We start from the raw sequence: 24,230 nt of genomic DNA, 5'->3' as shown, positions 1-24,230 counted from the left end.
CATTGCTGTATTTTGATAAGCGTTTTGTGTTTAACACTTTGTGGACCAGTCTCTAAGAGGAGCAGATGCTTGAACCATTACACAGAAGAATAATTCTTTAAATTTATCAACATTTGGAAAATACATGATGATCATTTAATCTCCCTAGTCGATGTCAGTTTTTTACAACTACCTTAAGCTTCCTTAAAATTTCACCCTCTCTTCAATGTTCTGGATGCCTTCCTTTGAGAAAGCAGTTGCTATATGCATATAAAATAGTTTATAAGTTCAATTCCTCACAAAAATACTAGTACCTGACTTAAGATTATTGAATTTTAAATTCCTCAAGAAAAAGCTCCTTAAAAATAAAAGCTATAGGGTGTTTGGGTGGCTAAGTCAGTTAAGCAACCCACTCTTGATTTCAGCTCAGGTCATGATCTCAGGGTCTTGAGATCAAACCCTGTGTTGGGATCTGTGCAGTCTATGAAGCCTGCTTGTGATTCTCTCTCTCCCTTCCCCCTTCCCCCTCCACTAGCACACACACATGTGTTTCTCTCTCTCTCAATAATAATAATAATAACAATAATAATAAAAATAAAAGCTCAATGTCAGTGAATGATATTTATAGAAATTCCACAAAAAGATTCTATGTAACTGGTAGTTCATTTTATTTTTATTTATAAGCTGTCTGTGACCATAAAGTGCTATGTAATATGAGTTGATGCAACAAGCAAAAGCATATGTCTTTATAATCCACAACCATTATTTCTCAGAGATTATGCATATACTTGGATTTTGAAATGCATGCAAAGAAAATTTAGCAATTTTAATACGTAAACTACACAAGTCATGTGATTTTACCCATTACCCATAAATCCATGTTTTTGTTTTTAAAACATTCAATAAAAATTACAACTGTGGAAAATTGAAAGATAACATCAACATTTCTTTTATACACAAAAGAAACATATCTTTCTTTTTTTTGACAGTTTGTCAGGGTGTCAATAATGTCTGTAAATCCAAATCCTTACAGAAACAAAGATGAGAAAAAAGGAAACTTGTCTATAATGGCAACTACGATGCACAGCCCATATAAAGAACAGAGATGGAACTAGATAAGGTTGACATAGCTCACTGCCATCAGAAGCATAATTCCTTTGACAATAGTGACTGGAACCACTTGAATTTTTCATAGCTAAATCTAGCCAGATACCAGATGGTTTCCTTTATGTATATGACCTTATTTAAGGCAATTAGATTACTTATGCAATAGTAGAATTGTTAATTCTATATAAGAGTCAATCTTCAGTGTAAAAGCTTTTCTAGATTACATATTCTTAAAATAAAATTTTAATTTCCTAATGAATGCTTTTATCTTGATTTCCATGTGCCAGAATTATTGAATCCACTTTGCTGAAAATTTTAAAGAAAATAACAGTTAGAAATACAACTTCAATACAAACATAAGCCTGTAATTAAACATTTTTAAATAACTATTCATCAATGGGGTAGTTATGGGTTAAGCATTTTATTTTTCCTTTCTACTGCATTCATTACTGTGGCTTTTGGTCATATACCATAAATACAAAGTACCAAGGCCTGATACTTTTATTTATGAGATGCCTGAGAGTCATGTCTTCACAATGATATGTATTATAAAAAATGCAATGCCTAGGGAGTGCACATAGACAAGGAGAAAGACATAAAAACTTCTGAGTCTTTTGGTAATCATATCTCCTAGGCCATTCCATGGATTTCTAGAAGACTGAAAGTTTTAAAGTTGCCACCATGCATATCCAGGCCTTCGATATAATACTGGATCATGATAAGCCTGCTAAGTTAGAAAGAAAATGAAATATGGGAACTGGCTGAAGCAAGCAGAAAACGAAAAGTAAATACAATTGGGTTTGCTCCTTGTAATTGATACTGCAGCCCGATGGAACGTGTGTTTCTAAGTATTTCTCAGATCATTTTCCAGATGTGGCCTCCCAGTATGCCATTAATATCACATATTGGTCATTAAATTCCACATTTTGGATCCCATGTAAGAATCACACATGCTCCTCTTTTATTCACCACGCCAATAAGGTGTCAGGAAACTTGTCCTCACATAGTGCTGTTGACCACCTATCAATAGTATCTCGGTTATTCCGTCTACTTACCATTGAATTAAAAATAAAATGCTGATACTGGCTATTAAAAACTAATCAAGTTTGATATGATTTTATGTTGCTAACTTAGTATACATTGTGCATAACTTTTAGATCAACTTTTAAAGTATTCACAGTTTAAAGAAAAGGAGTTAAAAATACAAGTCTTTAGTGTTTTCTTCTTATATCATTTATACCACTCAAGAGCCCATATTAAATTCATAAAAATACTTAGATGCTATATTTAATATAGAATTATATAGAACTAGCTCTAAGCTTTTCATTTAAAAATAACATTAAAAAGTATTTAGTGTAATAACCAAATTAGGTACAAAAGTATATTTCAATACAAATACAAAAGGTCATTCACAGAAATGGACTTCAAACAATTATTTGAGCAAAGAAGATCTTTATTTTTGTTTGGAAAAAATAAAAAATGTTCCAAAATAAATGACCTCTTTCCTTAGTTGTATTATGCCTGGTCTGATATCAGGAGATAATAATATATGGTGACTGTTTTTATGCCATAAAATCCTATCATAGTATAAACTACCTTCAGCTGAAATCTTAACTAAATATAATTAATAACATATTTTTACTTTATTGAAATCCCTCATTTCAACAATATTAAGTGCTCATTAATATTATTAGTAAAAGTGATGATTGTTTAAAGCGTGTAACACTTACCCATAACTTTAGAGTAGCAAGGTTCACAGTGTATTGTCTGTCTGTAAATCCAAATACTGTCACCTGCTTGCAGGTTTTCCAAAGGCCGTTTGCATATTTCACACTAAAGAAAAAAACAATACATGAAGTTTACACACATTATATAGGAAGTCTTATTCTCAGTATATCAGGATAGAAAAGCCCTTTCAATTTACCCAGTACCATCATCCATAACAACACTCAGATGAAAGAGAACCCTCAGGGAAAATGAGAATGTACCTGTCCAGGATCCTAATATTGAACGTTTCAAATAAATTCTCACATCTCTCTACTCTGAAAAATGTGTATTTCAGGGCATATATAGCACTGAAGCTTCTACTTAGTTAACAATACAGTAAATATAAATTTTCAAAAATTGGTTATGCCAAGGATAAGATCACCACTCAATATCTCAAACAAAAGCACAGAGTATATTTATTTGCTTACTAAGGGAGAGTTATGCTGTCCAATAACAGTCTCACTAGACAAAGCCAGACTTCTGTTTTTACAGAAGTTTTGTATTGTGTTGGTTATGGAGGTAGAAAAGGGTTGACCTGTGTTCTTTAGAAATAAATTCACTGCCAAACAGCTTAATTTCAAGCATGAGACTGTCGTTGAGATGACTTTCAGAGGTGAGTTCATGGAAGCAAATATTCACTGATCAATTCGGTATGTTTAAACCAGTCCAGGTGGTTCTCCATAAGAAAGCTATAAGAGTAATACATCTTCTCTGAGGAGTATGGGGACATTTTTATTCTCGGTAGTATTTTATAATTAAATTGAAAGTGGAAATAAATCTTCCAAAATACAATAAATGGAAATTGTTGTTTAACAAATGAAATAATTGGGAAAATTCTCTTATTTTAAGAAGTTTTCTATATGATAACTTTATTTTTTTAAGAATTTATTTATTTATTTGAGAGACAGAGTGAGCAAGAGAAGAGAGAGCACAAGCAAGGGGCAGGGCAGAGGGAGAGGCAGGAACAGACTCCCCCTGAGCAGGGAGCCTGATGTGGAACTCGATCCCAGGACCCTGGGATCATGACCTGCACTGAAGGCAGACACTTAACCAACTGAGCCACCCCAGCACCCTGGATAATAATTTTAAATAAAGAGTTGTAGACTAACTTTTATTTTATTGAGTAAATTTTCATAACTAAAAGGAAATTTCATTTTCTCTTAATTAAGTAATTATGCAATTTTCACATTTTATTTTAAATGGAATTCTCTATATTATGGCCTAAAATTGGATATTTTTTCTCAAAATGAGGCATCATACATCTGATTGCTATGTGTCACTTTCTAAAGCTACCTGAAGGAGAAGCAATCACTTGTCCAAGTATTACAGGTACTTGATCACATTAGATAATGTTTATCAACCGCAGAATGTCAGCACAGAAAGGACCCTTGGATTTATGCAAGTGATTCTTCAATTGGCTGCCCTTAGATCTATCTAAGGAGCTTTTAAAAATGCCAATGCCAAAAAAAATAAAAATTAAAAAAAAATGCCAATGCCCAGGAGTCACTTTCAAGATTTTTTATTTAGTTGGGCCAGTCCTAAGCATTCTATTTTTCTCCTAATTGCCCCCAGATGATTATAATGTACAGCCAGAGTTGAGAACTACTTGTCTAGTCAGCTACCTCATTTCACAAATAAGGAAATGGAAGCCAAGCTAATTAGTTGATTTTCCAAAATGACAGCCAAAGTTAGTGGAAGTTAGAATTTGTACTCAGGCCCTCAGATTCCCTATTCAGTGCTCATCCAGTTACCCCAACAACTGTCAGGTTGACCTACTCAATATTAGGGCGAGAAGTAAAAGAAATGATGTAGGACCAGAAATTGAGGAGTTCCACTATGTAAGCTTATTTTTATTATACTCAGCTACAATTATTTATAACTAATCATATTCTCAAAAGTTTCAGTAGTTTCAACTATCATTAAGCCTATCAGTCCAAATTTCATGCTTCATGTAAAAAGCTGCTAGCTTTCTTAACAATTTCTCTTCTTGGATTTCATTGTTTTTATGCAATGCATGATTTATTAAAATGTTGCAAAAACTTATAAAGAGAACAAGTGTTTATATTCTTACAGATTTAAATCTCTAGGGTAAGAGTAATAAATGTGTCAGTAATCAACTCTAAGCCTAAAGCCAAGATAGTAATTATAAACCTTTGAGGTTTAGGCTGCAGAACTCTGAGAAATATTTAAGTAATACATTATTAATATGGATGAGAGTGTTTCTGAAAGCTTTAACTTCACCTCCTGTATTTCATTAAATAATTATTTTTATTCCAGTCATTATGCAATTTTATATTTAGTTAACTGCAATAAACATATCCTTACCTTGAAGCAAGTGGAATGGCAGCAAATTTGTAATTCATCTAAAATCATTTTAGTTTCTGTACCCAAAGGTTTCCGGCAATAAGTACACATATCTCTTTCAATGACAGACCTACAGAGACATAGCAATTACAAATAAATTTGTCATCATGCAAGAGACAGATGTATTCCCCATAAAGTCATGTGGAAATGATATGTTAATTTTGTTGATACTTTAGGAAATTGTGTGAAAATCATGAAAAGTTTGGGACTTACTTATTCTAGTGACAGAATTGATTCTTTTAGTTACCTCAAAATACTATCAAAGAATTAATATGAAGGAAAGTCTCAGATTATTAATTCATTAGCAATGAAGAGTGCATCTGGTCAGGGTAAAGACGCTCATAGTTCCCTAATTGAACTAGGTCATGAGTACCCCTTGAAGCTAGAAGAGGGTTTTGAATTATTAATTTGCATATATCATAGAAAAATTATACTGTCAATCAGTATAAAATCTTAACTCTCAAAACATTCAATAGGACAAAAATACAAATCCATTCAAAAGCATTTTGGTAAATTCACAAATGATGGGTCTGTGGTACCCTAGACTCTAGGGTCTAGAGTCCCCAAAATGCTCCTCTATAACAAATCTCCTGGTATCATTTTAAGACTCAGAATACAGGGCTAGCTTTCATGACAGAATTTATGTTCTCCAAGAAGATACAACCTCTCCACAAATTTGATGAGGAAAAGAGAGTTTTGTTATCTATTTTGGAAAAATAACATTCAATGACAAACGAACCACAGATAAGATCAGCAAGTCCAAAAGACCTCAGGTCACACAGCACCTTATGAAATGCCAACAGCTCCGTGATTCTTTTCCTTTGGGAAGGTACCAGGACTGCCTTAAATAGCACCTTGCAAAGCTTACTAGTTTCAGGGCGTTAGCAGACAGGCCTGAAATTTCCACAGTAGGGTACACAAGTGTAAAATAAAAATAATCAATACTTATATAGTGCTAATATGCTTCCTACAGGCAGTGTGCTTTCCATGCACTTAGCTTGCATAAATTCATTTACTTTTCAAAATATGTCTGAGAAGCAGGTCCTGTTATTTTCACATCATTTCACAGAAGAAGAAACTGAGGCATGGAAGGGCAAGAAATTTGCTTCTGTCATGCGGCCAGTTGAGTGGCAGCAGGATTTGAACAAAGGTAATGTGGCCCTAGAGTCCTGTGCTGCCTCAAGGCCTGCCCATGAAGACCACTAGGCTCATCATATGAAAGTGAATTAGTTGTGCCCAGAGCCTTGATCCTATGATCAAGCCCAGGACTAGAAGCAGAGAGGAGGGAAAATGAATGAAAGGAGGAGGTAGGAGAGGAGACTTAAGAAGATGAAACTTGTCTGATTTTATAATTTCAGTTATTCTAGTCCTTATATAGATCAATAAATAGTTTCCTCTTTCAATTATCTCTAAAGGTCCTTCCTTATATATTCCTGGTCAATAGTTTCTTTTTTTTAATAGTTTCTTATGGATAATTCGTATATATACATACATAGGTGCCCACACACTTAAATTTTCTATGTAAGACCGTGAGCACTTCAAGAGTACAAAGCAGGCACTCTCTATTCTACTTCCATTCCAGAGGCACTGGGGGAGGAGCTGGGAATACAAAGAGTGAGACAGTCTCCTTGCCATGAGGGTAGCCAAGTGTATGATTCGATGATCACAGCTTATTACAGATACATGGAGAGAATTAGGAGAGCATGGCCAACGAAGCAACTATTCCCTGGGGTGGAGTCAAGAAGGCCTTGTTGGAAAAAGTGCCACATGAGTGAAAGTTTGAGGACAGAGGGGCTCAGTGAGGTGCAGAGGAGCATGGTAGAGGAATTCCAAGCAGAGCAAACAGAATGTACCAAAGAGGGTATCTGGAGTGATTAAACATCAGTCAATATTCAGCAGGAACAAATTCTAAAGGCCCATAAATAATTGTGCAGAGGAATTAGTCTTTATCCTGGTAAAGTGGGAACCACTTTATATGGGATTGAAATGCTTAGATAAGACCTCTGGGGACGTAGCTTATTTCACATATTAATCAACAAGAAAAGTTGCTTGGCAGACTGGTCCTACAGACGATTGACTTTTGCTCTGATGACTAAGAAAAAGTTCAAGAGCCACTTTAGTAACAGAATTGAAATTCTTCATATTAAGAGCAATACTTATGTGAAGAATGTTTTTCCTTCCTTAAGTTAACAGTAACAATATGAGCCCAGGGAAAGCTTTGATGTTGGTGTTGTCCTTATTAAGATCATACTGTTAATGAAAGACCTTTTTCAAAGGATTATGGGGGAAAAAAGCTGCCTTTTTTGTTAGTTTGTTTTTAGTTACCTAGACAGTATTTGTAGTTCTAATGCTTGTGTAAATGACTTTATTCCTCAAAGAAGTGTGACATAAAGGCAAGATACTCAGAGGATCACTGGTACTACAAGATCTTATAAAAGTCACAGAAAGAGGATATAATTTTGATGCCTGGCCCATCCATGTTTTTTCTTAGCAAATAGAGCATTAGCTTATTTTTTTCCAAAAACATTTACTGAGTAGTCTGTTAGGTGTAAAACACAGCATTACAAGCTGAAGCTGTGCTTAAAAATAAGATAGGCCCTTACCCTCAAGAAGTCATATTTCCAGCCTCTGCTATAAAGAAACACCATCAATAGAATGTTGTGCATTTGCATTACAGTTGGCTTCCAGTGGTTGGTTTGAAATGCTAATTACTTTCATTTTGTCCACTGGAAATCTGCAGGATGTATTCTCATGAGCATCACCTATGTGCCCCACTGAACATTAAATGGTAAAGAAGGATCACCAACAGCAAAAGCCTGGTGTTAGTTTACCAGAATTAACTTGATATGCATTGTAACCCCTATCTTGAGAACTGAGTATGGGCCCAGGGTGGGTCATAGCAGCATATCCATGCAGCTGTTTGCAAGGTGAGCTGACTCTGGAAAACCACAAGGAGGGAGGATTGAGGGCACAGTCAAATGATGCAGTGAAGCCTAGACACTAAAAATGTGACATTAATAGTGACTCCTGGGAATCAGCAGAGGGGCTGATCTGGTAGGCAGCTGTATGGCATGGAAAGTTCTAGTGGCATGGAAAGTACATCAAGTATATCAAAATTAAAGAGCAGCAACATCCCAGAAGCCAAAGAATGAATTCCTGGATGCAGAGGTCGTTGTATGTTGCTCCATTCATACACATGTGTAACAATCACCATCAAGAGTGCCATCTCTAAGTACAATGAACAAGAATCACATCTTTCAATATTATATATACAATTAAATATATCTAATGTGAATATAAAATATATATTATATATAAGTGTATATATGCATACATGTATATACTTATACACTAAAATATATAAAATATACATTATATATAAAAGTGCATATATTACACATATATGTATATATGTACATATAGTTTAAGTGTGTGTATATATATATATATACTTTCAGGTGTGGAAATATAGACAAACTCACCTATCTGAAGTCGAATAAACAGTTTGTATGTATTTTCCAGAGATATTCTCCTGATATCCATCCTTCAGTGATTTACTAGAAACAAACATAAATGGACATATAAGAATTGGACAATTTCCATCTTGTTGTACACACTCACATGCATGTGACGAAGCACACACACACCTCCTCATGCAGTCTTATTATTTTTTTCTGTGATGTTACAAACCAGGACCATGTATTAACAACCTTTTCTTCTTTTTTAAGACGGAGAAGAGCTAATACATAAGCCATCTCCAAGATGACTGAAGTTGACATATCTCCTGAAATAAATAGAGAATAGGGCAAGGAGCACAGGAACACACATGAACCATCATTTCTTGTGAAATTTATACTCTTCCCTTCCTCAATCATTTACTAAAAGAAAGCCACATGTAATCTAAAGAGAAAAGGAAATACACTAAGCATGAGCCAGTGTAAGTGCCTATAAGTATCACCATTCAGGTAGAAAAGCAGGGATTCTTGAACTTTTAGAGAAAACTACAGAAATGCTTATTTTTACTTGAACACATCCAAGAAAGAATAGTCTAGAATGAAAGAAAAAGAGAGTACTTTTAAGTCCTATTTGCTTCATTTTTCAGACTGCCCCAGTTTGTAAATGTCAGTCTTTCCCCCCAAGTGGAGTGAAATCTGCAATGCACTAACCAGCTGGCAACTCATAATTGCTTCCCAAGTACTTATGCTATCTGGGAGTATATTAGGGCTGGAAGCAACACATTCCTATTATTTCATACAGTTAGTGGTAATCCTACAACCTTCACCTAAAATATTTAAATAAGAAACCTTTCTCTCCCTCCAAACTGCCAACAGGCAGACTGTTGCCAGAAATAGAATCTATTTGGAACATACAAACCAAAATGATAAGTAAGAGTTTGCACATATTTGTACATGATACGTGTATTATTACTCCAATTTTATTGATGAGGAAACTGAGATTTGTAGAAATTAAGTACCTTTTGCCAAGACCACATGGTTAGCAAATGACACAGATTCAATCCTGAATCTGATGCTAGGACCTCTTACACTATACTGCAACATCAGTGTACAGTTTAGGGAGAATTAGATTCAGCAGAAAAATCAAATTTGAAGCTGTGTTTTATGAGGAAAATTATGTGTGGTTTTGAGAAACGTCTTCTGGAAAATTGTCCACCTTCTGACATACAATGAAGCTCCTAGAATCCTTTCAGGGACCCCTCTCTAGAAATGCTCTCCTTTCTTTGAAATGAGTTCTGGTTAACACATACATCACATTGATCACATTTGGAATACCCTTCAATATATTACCCCACAGGCTAATTCTTGTTTTTGTACTCCCTGAAATTGAATGGGGTGTGAAGTAATGACTTTGATTGACATTTTCCTCAACATCCATCACTCCAAGCAGTAGATATTGGGGCATATTAATTCTCTGTAATTTGGGCCAGAGTGTATCTACTAAAGCTAATAACCCTTATTTCAGATTAGAGGCAAACAATAGTAGATAGAACCAGAGTAGTATATAGAACTATTTAATTAAAGTGGGACTTGAAATTAGCATAGGAATATTTTTAATAGATTTATTTTTAATTGGTGTTCAATTTACCAACAATTTTGCATTGTGTGATTTCATAAAGCTTGCTATAAACATATAGTTACAGATGATAATGTGAGAACTTACAAATGGTTATCCCACTATGCATACACTTGTTATATTCAAGTATTTGGTTCATCCAACGACTATTTATGACTATTTGCCAGCTGCTTAATATTGGAAACATTATAAAGAATTATATACCTAGAACTCAATATATTCCTAAGTGGTCTTCTTTTTTATAATTTCTTTTTTTTAAATATTTTATTTATTTATTCATGAGAGACAGAGAGAGAGGCAGAGACATGGGCAGAGAGAGAAGCAGGCTCCCCATGGGGAGCCAGCTGGGGGACTCGATCCCAGGACGCCAGGATCATAACCTGAGCCGAAGACAGACACTCAACCACTGAGCTATCCAGGCGTCCCTCCTAAGTGGTCTTCTATTTGAAAAAAGCAAACTTACTCCAAAATAATAGGATCTCTTCTTACATACAGATTTTTTCAAAATTAGAATAAATGTAGCACGGGATCCCTGGGTGGCGCAGCGGTTTGGCGCCTGCCTTTGGCCCAGGGCATGATCCTGGAGACCCAGGATCGAATCCCACGTCAGGCTACCGGTGCATGGAGCCTGCTTCTCCCTCTGCCTATGTCTCTGCCTGTCTCTCTCTCTCTCTCTGTGACTATCATAAATAAATAAAAAAAATAAAATTAAAAAAAAGAATAAATGTAGCAAAATATTTTAAATAAATGCCCAGTACCTGTTCTCCACATATGTCCTTGTATACACAAAGGTATCCTTTGGTCCTGCATGCCTGGTTTCAGCATTGAAGCTGCAATGCAAACCATTTACTCAAGGTTTAAAGTTATTTACAAGAATAATGAAAACAATAAGGCTATTATCTAATTTAATGTAAAAAATAGTGCTTATATTTTTTTAAAAAATTGTAACTTTTGAAATGTAATTGTTAAAAGGGTATTAATCCACTTCTGCAAAACTTCTTAATAACTCCTATTTTGTTCTTAGCTTCCACTGTCTTGATCTACTTCCAGAATACTGCTGTGAAAATTGGTCACTCAGAAAATCTGTCATAGAGCATATCGATTATTGGGAATATTTGTATAATACATTTTACTGTTTGTTTCCCAGACATCTCATTTGTATTTTCAAACCATAACATTCCCTGCAAACCTCAAAAAGTTTACCTTAATGAGCTAACAAGATAACATCTAATTTAATGAAACTTTAAATCTACTTAAAGAATATCAACATAAATGTCACAAACAGGCTTTTTAAAAAATGTAGAATTTTCAGAGAAAAATCACACTTACACTTTACTATCCAGATATCAAAACTTACCAATGACTAAGTTGCTAACTTAATGCCTTTGTGTGAAGCTGTTTCATATAGTCACTGATAAAATGATAAATGTATGCATTTCAAACAAGGGATCAGATCATATATAAGATGATTTTTAAAAACAGAAGGAGAAGAGTCCTGTCATTTGGTTTACAATTGGCTACAGCACCTGAGATTCTTTCTGGCTTCATAAGAATGGGCAGGAGTTCTAGTAAGCTGGTTACTTAAAGCATCAGTGGATCCAACGACTTGGCCATCTACCCTGGGAAAGCAAACACAAATATCTGGCATTTCTTTTTTTTTTTTAATATCTGGCATTCCTTTTTTTTTTTTTTAATATCTGGCATTTCTAAGGTCATTTAGAAGTTTATTGTTTTGTGAAAATTTTGTTCAATTAACATTTTTAACATATAGTAAACCTCTTTATATTGGTCTGGTTTCTGTGCAGATACTCAAATAGAATACATGTACTATTTTACTCCTCCACAGCAACCACTGTTTTACCTTTAAGAATAATCTACAGGCATGTGTCATATTATCTAACACTAGGATATAATACATTTTCACTGAAGGCAAAAACCATCTGAAATTGGTTCCGGTAACACTGTCACACCAGCAGCACCACTGCAGAAAGCTTCTCATGCACAGTTTATCTTGAGAGTTTATCAATTTGATGAAAATTATCCAGGGATTGCTTTTAGAAATTCCAGTTTCCATGTTATTTTTAATGGAAAGCAATATTTTGAAGATTACAGAACGCTGACCTAGATTTCTGCTAATTAAAAAATACCACTACACTTAACAAAGTGTAGGCATATTTTCTTTTTCCCCTGGAACAGAGGAAAACTTTAATGAAGGAATAGTAAAAATTATAGCCACTTTTCTCCCTCCATGTTAGTAAACTCTGATATAGAAGAAATGTGAAAACCAAGAGGACAGTTTAGATCTTAATCAAGCCTTATCATTTCTAAACACACTGTTCTTTCCATTTCAATAGCTCTTAAAGAGGAGGAAAATATTTGTTCACATATTATCTCTGGCATACCGAAAAATCATCTTCTAGTTTTAAGACAGATGTTTCATAAAACATACAGCTATATTAAAATGATACTAAGTAACGAGAAAGTAGAATTAACGTCAGAAGATTTTCTAACCTGATTATTAGAATATGTCATTCCAGGAATAAAAAAAATAACTAGCAATTGTTTGGAAAATACTCAAATCATATAATATATAATACAAAACCCAATTTTAAGAAATAAACAGCTTCAAAGAACAAAAGTTGTGAGTTTGAAATGTGTTTGCACCGTCCTCAGCAGTATCAAAATCAAATATCACCAGTTAGCAAAGTCTTCAAATAGGAAAAGGAAATTGCAAACAGTACTGTTTTTCTAAAAAAATTTTATTTATTTATTTGAGAGAGAGAGAAAGAGAAAGCATGAGCAGAGGCAGAGGGAGAAGCAGACTCCTCACTGAGTGGGGAGCCAGACATGGGGCTTGATCCCGGGACTCCAGAATCATGACTTGAGCTGCAGGCAGATGCTTAACCCACTGAGCCACCCAGGTGCCTCACAAACAGGACTGTCAAGGACTGAATTGTCTCCCTCCAAACAAAATTCATATGTTGAAACTCTAACCTCAATGTGATTTGGAGACAGAGCCTATAAGAAGGTAAAAAAGGTTAAGTGAGGTCATGGGTGGGGCCATAGGACTTGTGTTCTTTAAAGAAGGGGAAGTGACATGAAAGATCTGTGTGTGTTTGTGCACATAGAGAGGAGAGGCCATTCAAGGCCACAGTGAGAAAGTGGCCATCTGCAAACTAAGGAGAAAGGCCTTGGGAGAAGCCAAGACTGACAACACTTTGATCTGGACTTCTAGCTTCCAGAGTTGTGAGAAAATAAATTTCTTTTGTTTAAGCCCCCTGGTCTGTGGTATTTTATTATGGCAACCCAGACAGAGTAATAATACAAGTAGCATTCCTAGTTGTGTTTATAATGAGATTAATGACTTCGCCTTCATGAAGATTTAATTTTTATAACTGTGAATAAAAACCAAATAGTAAAAAAAAAAAAAAAAAAATAGTACTAAACAAATTTGAAATATGGAACAATAAACTATTTGATGGATTTTGCTCCATTCAGGAGGTTTGGAAGATGAGAAATTAAAAAAAATAGAACTTTTATTTTAGAGTAGTTTTAAATATATGGAAAAATTGCAAAGAGTGTGGAAAATTTGTGTCTACCCTTCACCCAGCTTCTCCTAATACTAATATCTTACATAACCGTGGTATGTTTTTCAAAACTAAAGAATCAACATTGGTACAGTACTATTAACTAAACTACAGACTTCATTTGTATTTTATCAGGTTTTCCACTGATGTCCTTTCTCCATTCCAGAATCTGAACCAGTACATATCTTCCACATAATCATCATGTCTTTTTAGTCTCCTAGGGTCTGTGATAGTTTACTAAGTTTTTCTTTGCTCTTCATGAGATGGTGATACAGGAAATTCTATCTTGATGCCAATAAGTGGTAAAGATTTTTTTTTTTATTATTTAGAACCATAGAAATAGTTAGAAAATACTTTGGCCACCAGTGAAATAACCTGCAGTATTTTTTTTATAATGCTACTGGGTCCCATATCCAGATATTCTGGTTTAATTAGCTTGAATTATAGCTTGGGCACTAGGATTCCTTTAAGCCTCTCCAGTAAGTCTCATATGCAAATTAAGGTTACAAACCATCACCTTAGAGGTTGGGCAGCCCAACTTTTTACCCAAGAGAGCACTGGTTCTCAGAGTGTGATCCCTGGGTCAGCAGGTGGCTGTAACATACACTAAAGTTTAGGAACTGGTGCAATCAAGGAAACTCTGCCCAAGTATTCCTCTCATATACCTTGAGTAATCCTTATAAAGGATAACTCATGATTCACAATGTTTGTTGTTTAACAGTTTTATGGTTAAGACGTTACTCTTCAGGGGCACCTGGGTATCTCAGTGGTTAGCGTCTGCCTTTAGCTCGGGTTGTGATCCCGGGGTCCTGGCATCAAGTCCTGCATCGAGCTCCCCACAGGAAGCCTGCTTCTCCCTCTGCCTGTGTCTCTGTCTCTCTCTGTATATCTCTCATGAATAAATAAATAAAATCTTTGAAAAAACAATAATAACAAAAAAAACAACACAATAAAAAAGGAAGTTATTCTTCATCGAAACAAATTGTTGAATTATAACTTCCAATTAATGGTCATAGTTTTGTTTCTTACTAAATAACAACTCTACAAAATATAAACTCAAACACTGTGTAGGATCTTATAAAATTTCTAATGAAATTACTCTTGAGGAAATATTTCCTGCAGTGGAAATTCACCTTGAAAATTTACCTATCCGGAACCATCATACATCACCAGTGAGAGTATAAAATGGTACAGCTGCTCTAAAAACAGTCTGGTAGTTCCTTAGATGGTTAAACACAGAGTTACGGGGATCTCGGGGTGGCACAGCGGCTTAGCGCCTGTCTTTGGCCCAGGGTGCGATCCTGGAGACCTGGGATCGAATCTCACGTCGGGCTCCTGGTGCGTGGAGCCTGCTTCTCCCTCTGCCTATGTCTCTGCCTCTCTCTCTCTCACTGTGTGTCTATCATAAATAAATTAAAAAACATTTTTTTAATAAAATAAACATAGAGTTACTACACAATCCAGCATTTCCAGTCCTAGGTGTATACCCAAGAGAAATGAAAATATATCCCACACAAAATCTTATATATACAGCATTTTTCCTAATAGTTAAATACAATCCAAAAGTCAAAAATGGTTCAAATACCCATCAATTGATGAATAAACAAAATGCTGTTTAGCCATACAACAGAATAAATATCATTTGGGAATAGAAAGAAATAAAATACTGATACGCACTGTAATACAGATGAATCATGAAAATATTATGCAAATTGAAAGAAACCACTCATAAAGGACCACATAGTGTACGATTCCATTTATATGAAATGTTCAGAATAGGCAATTCATAGAGACAAAAAAATAGATTAGCAGTCACCTAGGGCTGAGGGGTTGGGGAGAAAATGTGTGACCGCTAATGGAATGGGGTTTCTTTCTGAGGTGATAAATATATTCTAAAATGGGTTGTGGTGATGGTTGCACAATTCCATGAATATACTGATCAGAAACATATATTTATTTGGACATTCTATTACTATACAAAGGGAACGCATTCATAAAATGAATCAAGTCTCAGTTTAGTAGATTGGCCCAGGACTCTTATTTAGATTTCCATTGTCTTACTAATTTACCCTGAACAACCTGACATTTAACACCATAAAACAGTTTCAGCTGATAAACATCAATACCATTGCAAACTTTATGAATCTCTTTTGCATTAAGAATAAAATCATATTAAGAGCCCACTATTTTGTGTTATATGTGTTAGTGTTTACCTCTATAAAATGTCTTGAACTCTTGTAAGAAATTTCAAATTTTAAATATATTTTTTAAAAAGTACTCTACTGTATGGGACGCCTGGGTGGCTCAGTGGTTAAGCATCTGCCTTCCGCTCAGAGCGTGATCCTGGAGTCCCGGAATCGAGTCCCATATCGGGCTCCCTGCACAGAGCCTGCTTCTCTTTCTGCCTATGTCTTTGCCTCTGTGTGTGTGTGTCTCTAATGAATAAATAAATAAAATCTTTAAAAAGAAGTATGCTACTGTAAAAAAATAAAAGAGGACTTGCTGCCAGAACACTTGGGTTCATTCATCTCTGATTTACTAACCTTCCACACTTAGTCAAGTCTCTTACTTTCTGTGAGTTTTCTCAATTTTCTTTCTGTTAAATATTTACCCAGTCACCCATTTTGACAGTCCTTTTTGCAGCCAGAATACATGGGCACAAAAGTTGGGTCCAGAGACTTCTTTTTTCTACTCTTTTCCAGGTGAAAATTTTTATTACAGTTGTTGTGTCAGTGCCAGGGTGGTGGTTACATTTTCTATTTAATGTTTCAATGGCAGAACCTATGATTTCTCATACACAGGCAGGACTGTGATAGGACTGAAGGAGAATGATCAATAAATGGCCTTGTAGTGATGGTGATTAAGGCCTCTAGATGTAGTAACCAAATGGGATGATTCCTGTCTCCCAGGGGAAAGAGTGGGTGCATCCGTGAAAGTTTATGTCATAGTTGGATTATCTCAGGCAGGAGACACATATGAATTTGCAGAAAGGAAAAGGAGACTGTGCACTTTATTGTCAACCATGGTGTTTTCCATTTACACACTATTTTCAATGCAGATGGCCACACCCACACTGCTTAGCATTAGGAAACCAGAAAGATCATGGGGAGTTAGAGTAAACTCAAGGTATGAAGAGCCAGAAACTGGAAGGCAGCAAAGAATCTCGGTTATCAAACAGATATAGAAAATAAAGAAGCCAACAGGCAGAAGGAAGAGTGGGAGAAAAATAGGGAGGAGCCAATACTCAGGGAGTAGCTGAGTTACAATAATGACAAAGAACTAGGGTTAACGGTATCCAGGGATTCCTGATGGAATGTCGTCTGGCCAAGAGGGAGCAGCCTTCCAGCTATGCTGCCATTCCTGTTCCTGAATTTCGATAAAATTCCATTTTTTCATTATCTTTCCAATAAAAGCCACACTGAAACTGGAGCATCTGTCACATCATGTTAAATGAGAAGTTCCTTAACCATATGTAATAATCATTTACTTGTAATTTTTTTACCTTGATCACATCCAGATAATACTTCAGTAAGACTGGTTAACTGTAAGCCCAGTCCTATTCCCGAAATAGTGGATGTTTTTCAAAGATAAATGGATCCTATTGAAAATTTTCCCTCCTTCATTTTATCAAAGGCTTTCATGTGATCACAAGAAGAGAAGTCAGAAGACAAGTTAGGGAATTGAGGGAACAGAAAGAAACTACCTATTAGATATAAGAGTCTTTTGTAGACATTATGGGGAAAAAGTGATCCAGCTCTCTGCCTGCTTTTCCATTGTCCACACATAATATTGACAATATCATTTCTTTACGTAACAAAATTTTCAATAGAAAAGACAACTGCACCTTATGAAGGTAAAAAAAAAGAAACCTATTGTTTTTGGGTCCCCCATATGTAGAGAGAGATTGCAAAACAGGGGAAAAAATGTTTAATTCTTTCTTAAAAGTCTGTAACAACAATGACGTATATAACTCTATCCCAACTTTCCTTGTAAAAGAAAGTACAACAATTTTAATGCTGTTATACTCCATGGGGAAAAGAAATTTCAAAAGTAGGTCCTGTTTTGTAGTTGTGATGAATTTGTGCATTCTTTTAGTACTAGGTATCCAAGGAAGAGATTCCCAGAGTGCTTTCTGCACCACTGGAAAACTACTAAGCAACAATAAGTAAAAATAAATCTTCACAGCCCGAGTGCACAGCCTTAAATTTCCATGATGCCTTTCACACAAAGCTTTTGAATAGAAGGTCCTCAGTCAGAAATCCAACAGAATTTGAATTTTGTTAATTTTTTCCATTTTTGTTAACTTTGCTCAACTCTTAAGTACCCCATATATTGATTTTTGTATTTCAATAGTATTTATATCTAAATACCATAATACAATTCAACTTCTCAGTAAATCTTCTAAGATTATATAATTTAGGTAGGCTTAGATGGGATTGATAACAAAATAATAAATTATAATAAGTCTTACCTTTCATTTTTATTTTTAGGCACATTAGAATTTATTTCAATTACATTTTTCAGGTCTTGGTCTCTATGGAAGAAAAAATATATATAATTAATATGTATACATATATATGTATTATATGGGACATTGGAAATCTGACATTGATCTATTTGATCTATACAGCTCAAATATAAGAGCATGGATTATGTGTGAGAGAGAAATATAGAACTAATATTTGGAAATTTTAAGAAACCTGGTCTGAAAATAACCGATTTATAGTCCCATTCAATTAAAATTTAATGATTACTAACTTTGTGTCACAAAGTATTATGTATTTTCACATGGATTATCTCATTCAGATCTCACAAAATCCTGCAGGACAGCATCTGGGACTCAGGAAAGCTAAGTGAATTTTCCAAGGTCAATTAACTAATTTGTAAAAGAGTCAAGATTTGAGGCCAAGCCACCTGCCCATCTGAAATCAATTCTTGGATATTTAATTAGAGACTTCATTCCAGCTTTGTAGATCACAGAAACATGAAACCCAAAATTTGAATAAACAAGTCACAATGTGGAAGATAAATGGGACAAATAGATTCTTGAATTTTGAGCTGCAGTAATGATTTGATACACTTTTCATGATATACAGTGTCCTCTCATATGTTACTCATATATTATTTATTTATATATTTGGTTGTAACTCTAGTGGTTCTTGTTTTTTTCCACCATGAGTTTAGAAAAGCCTTTGTCATGAACTTGACTGACTGAATTTTGAGCTGCAATAATGATTTGTTACACTTTCATGATATACAGTGTCCTCTCGTATGTTATTCATACATTATTTATTTATATATTTGTTTGTAACTCTGGTGGTTCTTGTTTTTTTTCCCCATGAGTTTGGAAAAGATTTTGTCATGAACTTGACTGACTAGGAGCCTTGGTTAGGAGTCAAAACGATGAAGTCATCTCTTCCCCTATTTCCTTGGGCAAGTTAATCAAACTTCCTAATTTTTCTTTTGTAAACTGGGCTAATAATATCTAATTTCATAAGGTTGTGGTGAGAATGAATGAGCTAATATAAATTAAATTCATGGCACAATGACCCCAGTTGTGGGTGAACTGAATAAGCATAAATAAATGAAGTTACTAGAAGTTCAATGATGCAGCAGTAGGCACTATTGATTCCAGTATTTTGACAGGCTACCTTTTCATTCTTATTTCTGCTCTAATTTTTCTTTTTACCTTTGGCATTAGCTCTAGTTTTCATAAATCTCTCTTCTTATGATTGTGAATAGTAGGTTTAAATAAGGTTATTATACATGGAATCAAAGTATTGACTCTCACAAAATTAGTATTGATAAGTATGAAAAATTCTATAAAAAGTTCTTGTAGTGTAACAAGATTTAATACTCTTTTTATATAACCATCCAAACCAGATAAATCTGCAAATTAGCCAGCTTTCCATAGCTACACTTAAACTTCACATTTAAAATACTAGTTGCATAATTTTGAAAATGTAGAAATTAGATTATTTTTTAATGTAAGTTACAGTAGGGAAAATATGCTAATTAATACATGTAAAAAGCAGAAGATTTCAGAAGTAGCTCAGAAGTGTCACAATCATTTGATTCTTCAGTCTGAATGATGTAAACTTCAGAACTGACTCCCTCAACATAACTGCTAGAACTATGTAAGGAAAGCTCCCAGATCACATCATTCAAATTAGAAATGGAGACAGAAGGCTTTTGCTGAACCCCTGATGGTCCTTTGCTAATTATTAGAGCTACCTTCTTGGCCTCAGGGGCCACTGTACTATTTTAATAATCTGGCATTAAGTGATTCCCTTTTATCATTTTATTTTTTTTTTAAATTTTTATTTATTTATGATAGGCACACAGTGAGAGAGAGAGAGAGAGGCAGAGACACAGGCAGAGGGAGAAGCAGGCTCCATGCACCGGGAGCCCGAAGTGGGATTCGATCCCAGGTCTCCAGGACCGCGCCCTGGGCCAAAGGCAGGCGCCAAACCGCTGCGCCACCCAGGGATCCCTCCTTTTATCATTTTAAAATAATACTTCACTAAATACTTGGGTGTAATGAAATATAATTAAGAGATGTGATATTATATAGCCCAGTTTTCTAGGAGTGCCAAACTAGGATGGTTGGCAGCGGTAAATAGTGAGAGATCACCAAAACATGTGTATCTTGGAGGAATTAGAATTTTGTCCCAGTAAATGAATTTTGTCCCAGTAAATGAATCTCCTTCCACTGCTAACCTAGGATGAGCTGAGTGCCATTTTTTAAGGACACTGGTGGTTTTCTCTTTTTTTTTTTTTTTTTTTTTTTGACACTGGTGGTTTTTGCTACAACTTGAGAGTAGAGTCCCCTTACCATGGCCTTATATGGCCTTGTATACAGAGGCTGCTCCACACATATTTGTGAAATTAAATTTAAATTCTCTCTTTCTACTTCTCTAGGGGAAATTTTTAAGTACCTTACCTAGCTCTGGGAAAAGATATTAAAGGGGCCCTCACGAGGAAGACATTAGACCCTGAACCTTTAAGGTAGTCAGCTCTACCACATCTAGGTGCATATAGTGTGTACCATGACCTTCTAGAAAAAGATCACTAAAGGCAGTGATGGATATTTTATCTCCATTGGTGTCAGTCACCTGGAACCTGCCTTACTTCACCTCTGAATTACATATTTTTTTTACAGCTTTCAACTCTTGCTTTTTTTCCTTGTTTTGGGACATTGTTACAGGTCAAATTGTGTCCCCCCCAAAATCATATGTTGAAGTCCTAATGTTAATGGTCAAAATGTGACCTTATTTAGAGATAGGGTCTTCACACAAGTAGTCAAGTTCAAATGAGGTCATTGGTGTGGGCCCTAATCCAATTTGACTGGTATCTTTACAAGAAGAGGAAATTTGGACTAAGACACACATAGATGAAAGACAACATGAAGATATATGGGTGAAGGCAATCTTCTACAACCCAAGGAGAGAAACCTGGAGTAGATTCTTCTTAATCTTCAGAAGGAGCCAACCCTACAGATATCTTATTCTTGAACTTCTAGCCTCTAGAATTGTGAGAAAATAAATTTTATTTTCAGTCAATCACTCTGTGGTACTTGTTATGGCAGTACTAGAAAACTAATAAAGATCTCCTTTTACCCTCACAACAAGATTACATTTAGATTTTTGGTCTGATCCTGGACATCCTCACTTCTGCTGGTACTTTCTGTTCATTCCTGGCTGCTGCAGACACTGGATCTTTGCATATCCTCCTACCCCTGTCCCAGGACCCAAGCCTTTTTGGATTCCAGCTATCATGAAGGAGAGCAGAAATGAGTTTGGACCTGAAGATTAAGAAGCCAGAATCTAACAAATTTACTAACTACAAATAGGTAACTCAAAATTGGAACCTATGCATGCCTTCAAAGAAGCATATTCTGAAAGTGATGTAATTATGAATCATCGAATAAGCCATATTATTAGTGGTTTCATAAAATTTTTGGTGTTTCTATTAAATAGCATCACATATCAAGTTTGATGGAGTGTATTATAAGATTTTACTCTGAATAATCTATACTAATATTTAAAGCAAAATGAAAAGTTCCAGACTATGAAAATCACAAAATTATTTGCTTTGGTTGTTTACCTTGATTGATGTCACCAGCTAGATCTGAAGATCCAATAAAAGAACTTCAGATTGCCCATAAACTTTCTAAGACAAAGTATATAAAAATAAATTTTCACTCTTTAATTAAGAACACATCTATTGCATGGTGTCTTTTACACTGTGGAGGAAAATGAAACACTGTGAGTCAAAGTGTGACAAGTCGATTTTTATAGAAGCCCAGCTATGTGCAGAAGGGTGGGGCAAAAGCTTGATTCCATGGCAGTTGCAGTGAAAGGAAGACTTTATGACTAAATATTTATGAGAATTTGGAATTAGCTCCAAGTAAAGTCACCAGTTCTCTGTGGACACAGCGAGAAATGAAAAAAGAAATTTTGTAACCTTTGCAAATAAAAATAATTTTTTAAATGTAGATTTCAAAATTTGGGGGGAGGGGGAATGAGTCATCTGTTGTGTAGAGTCACAGCACAAATTTTGAATGTTAGCATTTATCCTTGCTATAGTAGTGTAATTTATTTTCTACTGTCCCATTAAGGCATATAACACTCCCTTACAGAGAAGATTAAGAAAAAAATAGGTATTACTATGTCTGCTATTATACAACTTTTCTCAAGATAAATTCTGCATGAGAGAAAGTTAACAGCTCACTCACCACTGCTCTTCTTCTTTCATGAGGGTGTGGGAGGTATTTATTAAAAGCTGCAATATGTTTCTCTCTCTACAGCTTACTTAAATTGCTTTTGTAGAGTATCAAACATATTTGCAAAAGTAAGAGCCTCCATATAAAAAATTTACTATGGCACTTCTTTTGTGCCAAGAACTATATCTTAGGCATTAAGCTTTAGTTCAAAAGTAATATTTGTCTCTCTGAAAGGACTCTAGAATACAGTGAGATAACATATAATTCTTCAGCTCTGTTGACATGGCAAAATGGGCCCAGATGTATATATCTTCATAGTTCTTTTCAATGAAAGAGTCTTAAATATTTTATATTAAAGAAATTAATTGATCCGTAGAGAAATTGGACAATTTAGGTATTTTAAATATAAGATGTAACCAATAATTTTAGTGGCTCTAATTCACCACGGTTGATTGAGATTATGTCATGAGCAAGAGATAGTCATTGGCTTAAGCAAGCAGACCTATCGTAACATATCAGATTTCTTCAGTCTGGTTTCACTCATGGAGAGATCAGAATGTTGGAACTAGAAAGCAATAAGCTTTACATAGCTGGATGATAAAAGGTCTGTGATTAGTTGGGGATTTTAACCTTTAATTCACAAAGTATTTCTTAAGAACCTAATATGTTCCAGGCATTGTGCTTTGCATTGTAAATAAAGAATTGAATAAGAGAGACCCAATCCTTACCCTCAAAAATATTATAGTTGGGGAGAGATGATTAAATAATAATTCCTGGGGATCCCTGGGTGGTTCAGTGGTTTAGTGCCTGCCTTTGGCCCAGGGCGTGATCCTGGAAACCTGGGATCAAGTCCTGTGTTGGGCTCCTTGCATGGAGTCTGCTTCTCTCTCTGCCTGTGTCTCTGCCTCTCTCTCTTTCTCTCTCTCTCTCTCTCTCTCTCTCTGTGTGTGTCTCATGAATAAATAAAAATAATAATAATAATAATAATTCCCTCTAGAAGACAAATGCTATGGGACAGGAAGGTTAGAGAGTTTATCTAGAAGAAGCACTGACATGGATGGGGTGGGTCCAGGGGGCCTCTCAGAGCTAAGTAAGAGACACCTATTTTGAGACCTAAGGAATAAGTAGAAGTTATCAATGCAATACAGATGAAAGATGGGTGGAATTTGTTTGTGTGGGGAGCATGATGGGGGTAAGGGTTGGAAAGCCTTTGGAGGAAGGATAAAGTAGGCTTTGGAAACCAGGTTAGAGTATGGCCATTGTCCATTGGTGATGGGAAACCACTGGAAAATTTAATCAGAATGAGGTGATCAGATTTGTGTTTTAGGAAGATCACTCCACAGTGTGGCCAGTGGATTGAAGAGCAGAAGGCAAGACTGGCAGCAAAAGGACCATTTAGGAGACTGAACTGTAATCCGGTTATGGTAGTATCAGGAAAGATGAAGTGTCTTAGTTCCTGAGATAGAAGCATCCAAAGTGACGTACTGATTATGTGAAGAATGAAGAACTGGAAGGTTCAAGATTACCACCCCCGCCCCACAGCTTTCTTTCTTGAGCAGAAATATGAGAAATCTGTATCAAGAAGTTAGGAAGAACTTCTCTGTTGGAAT

The 24,230-nt window shown here is 35.3% G+C and overlaps 1 protein-coding gene and 1 long non-coding RNA gene across 28 annotated transcripts in view; one reads left to right on the top strand and one right to left on the bottom strand.

Moving 5' to 3' along the window:
• The window catches only part of LOC125753316 (uncharacterized), a 67,418-nt gene that overhangs the window by 26,488 nt on the left and 16,700 nt on the right, over positions 1-24,230 (top strand). The window lies entirely within an intron of this gene.
• SCEL (sciellin) overlaps positions 624-24,230 on the bottom strand; it is a 297,125-nt gene continuing 273,518 nt past the window's right edge. For 26 of the 27 annotated variants that reach the window (XM_049099241.1, XM_049099237.1, XM_025440923.3 and 23 more), the window contains 7 exons: positions 18,367-18,429; positions 11,835-11,927; positions 11,067-11,138; positions 8,700-8,774; positions 5,179-5,287; positions 2,817-2,919; positions 624-1,392 (listed from right to left, as the gene is read on the bottom strand). In XM_049099241.1, the coding sequence (XP_048955198.1) occupies positions 1,376-1,392; positions 2,817-2,919; positions 5,179-5,287; positions 8,700-8,774; positions 11,067-11,138; positions 11,835-11,927; positions 18,367-18,429 (532 nt within the window). In that variant the 3' untranslated portion in view covers positions 624-1,375. Of the gene's footprint in view, positions 1,393-2,816; positions 2,920-5,178; positions 5,288-8,699; positions 8,775-8,851; positions 9,002-11,066; positions 11,139-11,834; positions 11,928-18,366; positions 18,430-24,230 lie in introns of those variants that run through there. The other variant, XM_049099255.1, reaches the window with a different exon arrangement.

The sequence above is a fragment of the Canis lupus genome, chromosome 22 (genome assembly GCF_003254725.2).
Source record: "Canis lupus dingo isolate Sandy chromosome 22, ASM325472v2, whole genome shotgun sequence".
NCBI lineage: Eukaryota > Metazoa > Chordata > Mammalia > Carnivora > Canidae > Canis > Canis lupus.
This window is presented reverse-complemented; position numbering and strand designations above follow the sequence as displayed.